We start from the raw sequence: 12223 nt of genomic DNA, 5'->3' as shown, positions 1-12223 counted from the left end.
TAGGAGCATTTAATCTGTTTACCCGATTGTGCTGCTGTCTTCATTGTGGGATATTTTAGTGTTTGGTGATAGGTGTTGGGTTGGTAAAGATAAATAAAATAAAGTGCTGTGTACCCTAAGGATATTCTGGAGGACACCTATCCCACAGTTCGTCTTGGGGCTGTGTCTTGGGATGCTATAGTCTGTGAGCTGTCCTTCCTTTGGCCACTTGCATAATCTGACAGCAGTAAAATCTTTGAATGAAACATGATGGTGTTTGCCACAGGATAAGATCACTTCTGTGGGTTGAGATGATGAGTAGGTGAATATGTTTCTTTAATGCAGATGGTGGATTAAGCCAACTCACCTTATAGAAATACTTTGCCTTTTCTGCTTCAGGTGTCGTACATGTTCTTATTTAATATTGATAGTGACTTTTCCAATTTTTTTTGGTCATTATATCCACAGCAGGTGTTTCCAACTGAAAGTATACTTTTAGGAACCTTTCTCTCCTGATCTGGAAGTGGAATGAGCAGTCAAATGTATGGTTTAGTCACTATGCTGCTGACTAAAAGAAAGGGGGAAGAAAAAAGAGTCATGAAACCTAACTGTGTCAAGCTTTATCCTCTCCTAACAATATTTGTGTGTGAGGTACATAGGGGTTGCAAAAACTATCTGAAAGAATTGTAAAACATGTTGAGTCAATTGTGGAATAATACTGTCCTCCTGTGAAGTACATTGCATGACCTTAAAATATCCCAACTTTTTTTTGATATGCATAAAATCAGTCTGAATTTAGCAATGTTTTTCTCTTATACACTGGGATTTGAATGAGAGACTGCAGATAGACCTATAAAAAGCATTTGAATTCTATAATTGTACAAAAGAAGCCAGCAGTAATTTACATGCTTAGCAAATAGGGAAATTCTTCTAGTGGGAGAATTTCAGCCAAGGTCAAATTGTATTGCTATTTCATAAAACACAAGCTTTCTTAATACATGCATTCAGAGAACTTTATCTGTCAAAATACATGTTAACTTTTGATCATGCCTTATTTAAAACTTATGAAAGTATAAATTGTTGCTGAGAAATAACAAATAAAACAAGAAACCATCACTCAGTTCTAAGAAGTTGACAAGGAGATTGCTGTCGCGCACCTTTCTTCCTTGAAAAAGGTCTGGAGGAGGGTAGCAGGGCCCTATCTGTAGGACTGGCTGAAACAGGCATCATGCAGACGTGATGCAGAATCAGAGATCTCTTGGGCTTTTGGTATGGATCTCATGGCAGTGTTCAAAGTTCACACTGAGTGGTGATACATATATTCAGATGGTCCCAGATGCTGCAATCTTTTCAGGAACGCTGATTCATTCTAATCCTTTCAGTTCCTAACAAAATATTGGAAAGTACCTTCAAAACACCTGTTAGAGATTAGTTCATTTTCCTGCCTCTTGATGGTAGCTTCTATTAACTTCCCATCTCCTCATTTTTACCTGTTGTTTTATCATAGATAAAAACTTGTGCAATGGCATTTGAAATTGAAGATGAGATAGCGATTAAAAAAAAAATCCATTTATTTCCTCTGGCTTGACTAATTATTTTCTCACTGGTTGATGATTTCATGCCTGAGTTTGTTTTCCCCCTCATTCGTCTTCCATTCCCCAATTTGCAGAGTAGAACTCCGAAACAGAGCAGGTGCACTTATTTCCAAGAGTGAATGGCCTTTGTGTCATTGCTTTGGAAGAGGCTTCTTTCCCCTAGAGTCTAGTGGAAGGAGGAAAGAAAAGATGTTTGCTGCTTAGAAAGATGTTTGCTGCTTAGAAAGCTGTTTGCATGTGACATATTCTGAAGGAGAAAAGACAACTTCTGAACTGAGAACATCATGGAGTGTGTGTGTAATCAAAGTCTCAGTGTGAATTTCTGCATCTTAAAAAAGTAAAATCAATGCAAGAGTGTTGGTTTACTTTGCCTTGTGTTTTTAAATACTTGAGAGAGAGATGTGTTGGGGTAACCCAGCTAGTTTCTGCTGCTGGGATATTCTTGACTGGTGTTTACTGATGTTGGTCTGCATGTAACTGTTTGGGATTTGCACTTGTTGAAGGGTGATGAAGAATAGGTGCAGAATTTGTCTGTCACCCTCCTTTCCTGCCACTGAAGAGGTAAAACATGGTGTTTAATACAGTCCTGAGGCCCTTACTGCATTAGGTGCATATGTATAAAAATGTTAGCACTGGCTATTACATGAAATTTGAAGTAATCTGTTCTGCGCTATATAAATTAGTCAGGAGATTGGCAACAAGATGCCTAAGCACCCAGCTGTTCTCAGTCCTGAGGTAACTATTGACACTAAAGCTTGTCAGGTGAGAAGCTTTGCAATTCCCTATGCTGTACAAATAACAGAGCACAGATGTGATTAAGTGCAGTATCTGACTGACCTTTCTAGGGCTGCACTGTTGCCTTTACATTAACAAAGAAATCATTGTGTGGAGAGTGATTAGCTCTGTGGCTATTGGAGATTATGAAGAATGACCTCAGTAAGCAATTTGCTTCCTGCAGCAGGAGCTTGCTTCTCTTGCTTTTGGGCTCTTAAGCCTCTGTGATCAACCATATATATGTGTGTCTGTATATATATGTACGTACACACAAATACTTTGTGGGTGAGGTACTAGAATGTTATGTACCTCTCCCTCAATTTATTTTTTTGTTAAGTTTTCTGTCTCACTTCCTTTTGTGCTGTGACAGCAGATGGAAATCACAATATGTTTTAAGTATGACATCACTGACAGTACTTGTGCTAGCGCTTTTATGGCTTGGGAACACCAGCAGCAGTATCTTCTGGACATTGACTATATTGTTACTGAGCATCAAAATAAAGTAATAAATCTTCTCCAGATTTTGTGTGATGAATGTAATTTAGGTATTTTAATGGGTGTTGGCTGTAATTAATCAACATTCTCTGCCACTGTTTAGAAAACCCCTCTTTCACTGCCCTCCTTGTGCCATTATGTGCATGGAACAGGCCAGTTCCTTCACAACAGAAGCCTGATTTTTTTTCCACTCTGTACTGCATGTATTTTATTTGTACCTCTGCCTGCTGTGTTTTTATTCAGTGTTGGTTTTACCTCCTTGTGTTTTTCACTTTGTTGCTTGAGTCTTTGATTCATGTGACCCAATAACGCTTTTATGTTGCATGAAAAATATGATGACAGGGCATTGGCAGGATGGAGGAGGGCTTGAATTTCACTTTTGGTGAAGACTTACTGTCTTTGTGTTCCCCCTCCCAGCCTGTTGTGATCTCTTGCACGTGTTTCCAGCTAGTGTTTTATCTCATAAGTTTTCTCCCAAGGAACTCTGTTTTTTGGTTATGTTCAAAAACTTCAACTTCATTGGTAAGATCTAACCTTGAAAAAGTGCACAACCCCCATGTAGTGCTTGTGCACACAGGCTGTTAGGGCCTGTGTACTGCCAAGCAGTGTAAAATGCTTATGGGGAAATGAAAATTGGCACTCCAATATTTATTGGTTTGTGTTGCATTTATTTTTTGGAAGTGGATTTCATTCCTGCAATTTTCCCCACCCTACCCCAAATCAGCACCTAGTTCTCAAATGCCATCTTAAATTGGTGTTGGTCAATAGGGGAAACATAACGCTGTGGAGGTAGATGGGGCAAAAGGCTATCTGGACAATCTAACATCTTCACTTTCTTGTAGAGCTATTTCTACTACAAAGGGAGGTCTGCATCACCCTGTTTCTATATACACAGCTTCATTTTGGCAGGAAAAAGGTTCAGTATGATGCAAATACTTGGTGAGGTCAAAGAGGAGACGTCACTATTTACACTGTCAGTGTGCCCTGGAATTCATCCTAGAGAAGGAATTGGCTCCCCCCACACCCCTGTGAGGCCAGTGAATAGCCACACTTCGTTAGCTCTCCTGTGAGTCTGACAGCTGTATGAAGGTTTTGATTGTTGGATGCTTTATTCCAGATGTGGAGACACCTAATCCAGCCAGGAGGTTTTGTCCTTCCCTTGTAAAGCTGAACAATCATGGCAGTAACAATAAAAGTCAGAAAATGAGCTAAGCACAATTGCATATAGGGGAGTCCTAAAAATAAACAGTTGTGGTTTTTAAACTGGATTTGCAAGTAGTAAATACAAATTTAATGACTACCTGATGGTTTCTTACCTTAATGGCTTTTTATTTGTTTGTGGTAGTGATGTATATGCCATTCTTTATTTTTCATTTTCTTACAAAGCCTGCAGTCATACAAAATATTTTGGTGAAAAGAATAAGGTTTGGTTTCTTGTAGTTGCACCTGTTCTATGGGTGAAAAGAGGACTTCAGTTTCCTGGGCTAACAAGTGGTACTTTGAACTGTTTTCATGTAATTAGTATTGCTGGGTTTGTACTGCTCTGAATGTATAGTCTTATCTCTCTATTTCTTTTAAAAAAATTAATTAGTAGCTAATCCATGCTGAGTAACCTCTTTAGATTGTGGTGTTTGCTTAAAGAAGTCTATCAATTAAGAAGAAAGTGACAGAGACAGTGATTATATCCAAAAGTGGAACTGATTCTTCTTCATGTTTTCAATACAGCTATTTTGAACTGGAGAGCAGTGGCCTGCGGGATGAGATCAGGTATCACTACAGGTTTAATGGGAAGACAAGAACAGAGGTGTTCCCGTACCGCCTGGCAGATGGACAGTGGCATAAGATTGCTGTGTCACTTAGTGCATCCCATCTTCTGCTCCACGTGGACTGCAACAGGTAAGAAAATATCTTCTCTAATTTATACTTCTTTAAAAAATAATCTCTACATACACGCAGGAATAAAATTGGAAAAGGAGATTTTTTTTCCCCCCTATAAATACCTCGTTCAAGAAGCATGCTAAACTGCCATAGGATAAGAAAAGGAAAACAAAGTATTAAAATGGAACAATTCATTGTGATTATGAACAAATGTGGAAAAGGTTGATTGCTGACTGGGGAGTATTAAGTGCATCTCTGTAGTTTAGGCAGTAGCTGATGTTATGTTTGCCAGTGATTGCATTTAAGGGTGATGGATGGGCGTGCAGTCTGTTCTGTTGTGAACTGCTTCACTCAGCATACCTGAGAACTTGGAGACTAGATAGATACATCAGAGACGTTTTAGTTTTATTTTAGATAATCGGGCAGTGCACTTTTACTGATTTTTTTCCCACGTGCTGCCCCATTTGGAAACTTCTGAGAAACTTGGAAGCTTCTTTTTGCATGTCTGGAACCAGTGCTTTTTATTTTCTGCAGAGTATTCTGTCTGTCTTTTCCATTAGAAGTTGTGAAGACTGTGAGATGGCACATTGCCAGGATTTCAAGAAATGAAAAACAGCAAATGTAGAATCTCTCCTCCCTAGAACCTCTCTTGCCTTGGGACTTGATCTCACAATGTATTGTAGACTTCAAACATAGTGGCTGATGAGGAAATTCAGAGAGCTTGAAACTAGGACTTTCAAAATAGTCTTTATGAATGAGGAAAACAAACCATTACTTTTGTACCTTATTGCACCAAAATGAATGAAAAAAATATCCTTCGCATTCAGTGAGAGGATCAGCAAATGCATTTTGGTATCATGTCACTTAAATGGATTGGGTGATGATAGCAGATATTTTTTCAGAAGTCTTCATTTCGTTCAGACAGGCAGAATAAAGTTAGATGAGTATTATAGGAGTCTGCAGTTATTGGAACATTTGAAAAAGTTTAAATTTTGACCCAAGTAATTATGAGATACTGTTTTGAGAGGAATGTTACAATTGTTTTCTGCAACTCCATTAACTACTGAAAAATCTAATCTGAAGGAGTGTTGCTTATTGGACCTTATTTTGACCTCAGAAGCAATTAAATATTCAGAGTAATTTTGATTTCATTGAGGCATGAAATCTACAGTTTGCAAAGATTGTCTGAATTTCAGTAATTTGATTTATTTATCTTCCCATTGTTTATCTGTTATACTATTTCTTTGTTTTCAACAGAATGCCCTTTTTTTTTGTTTACTGGGTTTTGGGACAGGTTCTTTGTTATCTACTTTGAGTTGTTTGTTTGTTTTTTTTTTTCATGAACAGCAAATGTGTTTTAGGAAGACCCTTTTTAGCAGATTGTTTAGCTGGCTGCTTTCTTGCACAGAATGTAAAATGAAGACAACACAAAACGACTGCCTGGTGCAGAATTCTATCCAGGGACAGGAGAACTGCACAGACTTGTGGTTGTGACCTGATTTTCTCTACAGTAACAGGCAGAAATAGATAAATACAACTATGGAATGAGCTGTGCTGTCATATGAGGTGACAGATACATACAGCCATCTCTGTCAGGTAGCCCTAAACAGGGCTGATCCATCTAACTGTGTCCCTTAAGTTGATACATCTTAAGGTTTCTTCCAGCATAAATCCATACCGAGACGTCTCTATTTGGCTGTGTATTTGTGGTGTTTTATGACAACTCCTGTGGAAAAGTAATGGAAATAGTTCTGAAAGCATGACTTGAGGACAGATCATAGTAGAAGTTTAAATGAGAGGGGGAAAAAAAAAGAAAGTCTCTAAGTTCCTGAGTCAGCAGTGGCATCACTGTTCAGTTAATCAGAGAATTTTGTGAATGTTGGTGTTAGTTTGATTATATCTTAACTTTTTCTGTTTTTGCATTCAGAAAAGGAGTCATGTTCAAGTCAAAGTCTTGTTCATCTTGCCATTTTCCTATAACAATGCAGTAAATGTCGAAGCTGTGAAAATAAAGAGCAAGTCAATGAGGGGAACTTCTGAGCACTACTGGAAACCCTAAGCCTTCTTCATGTTAGTGTTAGGGAAGCTGCAGCTGAAAGTGTGAACAGAGTCTAGCATGAAGAGCTGTGGACTCTATGTGTAAACACCACCATTCTAGGCTGGGGTGGTGTCTGGCTCTCGGCCGAGTGCAGGATGCCCAGTGAGAAGTGATGCTTCTGCAGACTTGAATGAAAAAGAGGAAACAGGATATGAGTGCAATCAATATATTCACCTGTCCCACCTCCTGCAGAGGTTCGGTGTCATCAGAACAAGAATTTAGCTTCCTGTGTACGTATCCCTAGTTAAAGAAGTTCTCAGCTTTTTGTTTACTGTTTTTGCCAGCAAAGCAAAAAGGGAAAAGAAAAAAAAAATGGACTGCCAAAATGAATCCCTTTAATTTCTACTGTATTTCTTTAGGGGTTTGCAACATTGCTTCCTTACATTCATGCCTGAATTTGCATAAATGCATTACTACTTCTGTTTAGGGCTGTGGTAATGTGTTATATATTTGGACGGCTTTTGTGAGCGAGCGATTTGCTAATGTAGTGTTATTAAAGTTAATCTGTACCTGAGAGTGCACTGCAAGCGTTTGCTTTGGGAAAAATATCCAGTCACAACCTAGTTTTGCTACAGGATTCATGCTGTGATACCCAAAGCTAGTCTCTGGCCTCCAAAAAATGCAGTTGATCAGAAAGCATTGGAGAAAAAGCTTTTAATTTGTAAACAGATAGTCAAATCTACTTTTATTCTTCCCAGCCCTATCGCCCACATTACTCTGATTTGTAAAATTGCTTTGACATTTGTACTTGATTATTGTTTGGATTGAATTCAAAGTCAGCTTGGTTCTTCAGACCTGGATAGGCTAGGGAAAAGTACTTGAGAACTAGCAAAAACCTGTACTGCTTTAAAGCATCACCTTTAAAACAGTGCAATTGCCTCTGTTCTAATGAGATGTCATATGGAGGGGGAAGCATATGTATCAAAGGAGGTTTATTTGCCCAAGTACGTGTCCTTTTGAAATCAGCTCCTGCTGCTCTTGCTCCTTTTAGTGCTCCTTCAAGAACAAGGAGTGGGAATTGTAGTTGAGTTGGATGTTAGAGCTTAGAGCTGCTGACTCAGGAGTCGTAGAATGATTTGGGTTGGAAGGGATCTCAAAGATGCTCTTGTTCCAATCCTCTGCTATGGGCAGGGACACCTTCCACCAGACCAGGTTGCTCCAAGCCCTGTCCAGCCTGGCCTTGAACACTTCCAGGGATGGGGCAGCCACAGCTTCTCAGGGCAACCTGTGCCAGGGCCTCACCTCCCTCACAGGGAAGAATTTCGTCCTATTATCTAATCTAAACCCACCCCTCTTCAATTTGAAGCTATTGTCCCCTTGTCCTATCGCTTTCCTTGTCCAGAGTCCCTCTCCTGCTCTCTTGTGGCCCCTTTAGGTACTGGAAGGTGCTAGAAGGTCATCCTGGAGCCTTCTCAAGGCTGAACAGCCCCAAATTTCTTGGCCCATCTTCATGGGAGAGAAGAAAGATACTTCAAAGTCCAGACTGCAAACCTGTTGAATGTCACTGGAGTCTCTCACTGACTTGAAGAGCTTCTGTGCTGGGCCTAGACAGTAACCTCTAGCCAGGGATGTGTCTCAGAAAACTGACGTAAGAAGCCACGAGTGCACTTGCTCGCATGCTTTTAACATTTCAGTAAGGTTCTGAAAGCTTAGAAAAACAAAAAAAACTGCATTAATTATAAATGTACTACTGATGCACAAGTAAAACCTGTGCTCAAAGTAACATGGAAATGAACTTTCCTGCTCTTGGTAGGATCTCCGCCCCCCTGCTCTAGGCAAAAAGGAGTTGTCAGGGATTTTCTGGAGAATGTTTAGATTCAGATCAAGCAACTGTGTCGTTGTCCTTAAATAACCAGTGGTACTAATAAATATTTATATATATGTGTGTGTATGATCAAATAAACTCTGCCGTGCATCTTCCCAGATTGGGCCTCTGTTTGTGCCTGTGCTGTCAGGAGATTTGCAACCCCTAGAGGCTGTCAAGTCCTGCAAGATCTGATTTGTCTTCTCTGGGAATTAGTTTCAGCTGTAGAGTCTGTGTTGTTTCCCATGGCACCTGACTGTCCCCTGGGATGCTTGCCCCCTATGACAGTGACAGCACAGAAATATGTTGCATTTAATTGTGTTGAGAAGAGTGAGGGAATAGCATGGAGCCTACAGTTTATGAGGTGGCAGGTACTGTATCAAAATGTATTTATTGAAAATTTATTTGCAAAATAGAGATTCCAAGTTGTTCTCTGTGTGTCTGATTAATCTGGAGAGGTAAGCCTGAAAGGTGTTTTATTTTTTTATTCTTTTATTTATCACCAACCATAGGTACTCACCTATTCAGACAGTATCCATATTCCTTTACTTGAACTCTGTCTGTGGGCATAGAAGGGAGAAAGGCGCTTTGATGAAAAAATTAATGTTCTTCAGTGAAAATCTGTGCTGGAGTGCCTTTTGCTGTGAATACAGCCTGTGGTTTTGATGGATACTCTTAGCTGTTTGATGGAGGGGGTTGGTAAGAGCATAAGAGAATAGATTATAAAACTGGAGCAGGCTTGGAAGTAGTCTCCAACTGAAAAAACATCTTGTCTGCTTCTTTTATGTTAGAACAGCGCATTAGGGAATAAAAAATGCATGAGCAGTGAGAACTTTTTAATTGGAAAAATAAATAAATTAAAGTAACATCCCCCAAATATGGGAATCCAAGACCTCTGAGTTCTTATAAATAAGATATCCTGGCTGCCAACCTGAGGTTTTCAACTGATCTAAACAAAGTTCTATGACTTTAATTAAAGTGTAATAAATTTAAAGAAGGTTAAGGGATGTATTTAAAAGAGGGATTTGCTGCTTTAGTTACTGTAAAACAATTCCTCTTGAGAGGGAAAATGGCGTGGTGGCAGTGCTATGCAGCTGGGTAATTTAGTTTTGCTATTTGAATATGAGTTTGTGACCCAGATTGCTTGTCTGCTCTCCAAGCTGTAGCAGAAGCTGTCAGAGAAATGGCTGCTTGGGTAGAGTGGTGTAATTGTGCATCATGGGTGCACCCAACTTTAGATCTGTGGTATTGTGGACTGGAAGTTAATTTTCACCTACCAGTTTTCCCTTTTGTTTGAGAGAAGGGCTGTAAACTGTTTAGCATAAGAGAGATCTCCAGCTGGCATACCACATCAGCTGCCATCAGTCTCTATCATTACAGTTACTGCAGTTAACTGCAAGGAAATGTTGAGGATACATTCAGCATTATTTTCTTTTTAAAGAAGCTTTTAAATAGCCAGGGTTTTTCACTGAATAGCTAATGCATCAGCAGAACCGTAGGACGGGTGTGACCAAAGCCTGAATGATATGTTTTAATCCAGTCCCCAATTACAACGAAAATTTATTTTTTTATCCTAAAAAAATCATTTGAACTCCTTTGTATACTGCATTGAGAGAACTGTGAGAATGCATGAGTGTTTATGAAAGTGCTGAAAAAGTACTACAGAAAAAAAATGGTAACAATCCATATCTGTGCCTGCCTTAGAGCCTTTGACCACCCCTAGAAGGCAGCAATCGCTTGTAAAGGTACCTGGGCACTGAGCTTCAGCAGAGAGGCCTCACAAAGCTTCTGCCCAGCATGGAATCTGCACCTGCTTTGGGCGGGCTCCTTTTGGGAGCTGATCCAGGTGCTGCTGATGTCGGTAGAAGAGGAGCAGAAGTCATTCTCCAGGAGTTTGATTAACGGTCTTCCATAGGCGCTTGGGGCAGAGTTTTAGGGACCTGTGGATCCAGAGTTTGATACCTGCAAAGCCCAACTACTGCTGAATATAGACTCAACAAAGGTTTTTGGTCTTGTTTTCCAGCCCCCCCCCCAAAGTCAGAACTGGGGACCTGTGGTGCTTTGTGGTGAATTGTAAATGTTGGTAGACAGGTCAATGGCTTCAATAGGACAGGAATATTGTGTTGTGCTTTACCATTAGCATCTTGCATTTCTTCTATTTTTATGCTCTGGGTGTGTCAGAGAGAGAGGATGGATAATGGTAGAGGGAATGATCTTAAATCAAGACTGGGAAGCCTCAGATAATTTAGTAATTTCCCAAAGTGTGTGGCTAAATTCTCAAGTATTTCTACATTGGTCCAATATACATGTGGACATTTTTAATGTTAAAAGAAATAAACCCTTAAATTGGTGTGGTTAGTTACAAGAGCAGTCTCTGAAAATTTAGCTTGCATATGAAATATATCTGGATATTTTTCTATGAATTTTTTTCAGGAGACATTTCCTGTTACTTGGCTCTATTTTCTTTTTATTTGTTGGTGTGGGGGTCATATGGACAGAGAGGTGGCCATAGTAATTTAAGGGTAAACCAGATAAAGCATATGTTTTGAGCTTTTTCCTTTCAGATTGTAAAAACAATTATCTTGCTCCAGCCAGGCAGTTTAACTGAGATCTAAGAAATAAATGAACTCTTCCATTTGAAGTGGTTAGCTAAACTCTGGAGTTTAGAACTGCAAGTCACATAGGATAATACTGGAGCTGAATTGAGAAAATGATAGCATAATTCTAGTTAAATACTTTTGTAAAAACATTAGGTCTTTGCCAAAGAGCAGGTGAGAACCCCTCTGAACTATTAAACAGCAGACTTGAGATTTGAGTCTTCATATAGCAAGTAGTACAGAGCCTTTCCACAAGATCTGAAACCTCCTGAGTGTGGTGGGGCATGAGAGGGCGATTGGGCAAACAGGGCGGAGACTGTTGAGATCTGTGAAACCAGCCTGGAGTTTTATGAAGGGATTTAATACTTGAGGTGTCTTCCTTTGGCAGTTTAGCACAGTTACCCAGAAGGTAATTACTTCAGGAATCCAATCTTTACAAAATCCTCAAGTTGACTGCTGGGACGTAGAGACTGCTTGACTGCATTTCTTAATACCCCAAAACCTGACAGTTCTCACTAGTTCATGATTTGGTGACAGAAAACTGGCAGCACTCTTAAGGGCTGTGGTGCAGGATCAGTCACATTTGTTCCTTGGGTGTGAGGAGCTGGAGGCACGTGGGCTGCTCAGAGGTGGAAGGTGTCAAAGCTTGGAAACACCGAGTGGGGCTCTGGGGTGCCAGGCAGTGGCATGAGGCTCACAGCAGCAGTGATGTGTGAACAGGTCCAGCCAGGCCTCTGTGGTGTTTGGATGGTCCTGCAGTATGTAAGGGGGTCAGGTAGGCTCAGTGCTGAGTGTGGGGACAACAGAGTTTCTGGTTCTGTGCTGTGGGCATGAGCTGCTTGGCTAATGTGCCAGCTGAGGGAATGGCCAAGGCAGTCCAGCATCATGCTTCAGAAGGGGAGGTGTTTCTGCGAGTTGAGGAATGCTCCATTTCTACACAGGTAAGTGTTTAGTGAGCTAGTTGGTGTAGTTTTTTGGTGGTGTGGGTTTTTTAATGGGAAAA

General features: G+C 40.1%; 1 protein-coding gene across 5 annotated transcripts in view; it reads left to right on the top strand.

The window, feature by feature from the left end:
- NELL1 (neural EGFL like 1) overlaps positions 1-12223 on the top strand; it is a 293349-nt gene that overhangs the window by 43336 nt on the left and 237790 nt on the right. For all 5 annotated transcript variants that reach the window (XM_042021335.1, XM_042021324.1, XM_042021346.1 and 2 more), the window contains exon 3: positions 4569-4739. In XM_042021335.1, coding sequence (XP_041877269.1) covers positions 4569-4739 — 171 coding nt within the window. The remainder of the gene's footprint in view (positions 1-4568; positions 4740-12223) is intronic.

Source organism: Corvus kubaryi, unplaced genomic scaffold (genome assembly GCF_017639235.1).
Source record: "Corvus kubaryi isolate FWS band 111438036 unplaced genomic scaffold, C.kubaryi_AGA036_p1.0 125, whole genome shotgun sequence".
NCBI lineage: Eukaryota > Metazoa > Chordata > Aves > Passeriformes > Corvidae > Corvus > Corvus kubaryi.
The sequence above is the reverse complement of the archived record's forward strand: the minus strand, read 5'-3'. Positions and strand labels throughout refer to the sequence as shown.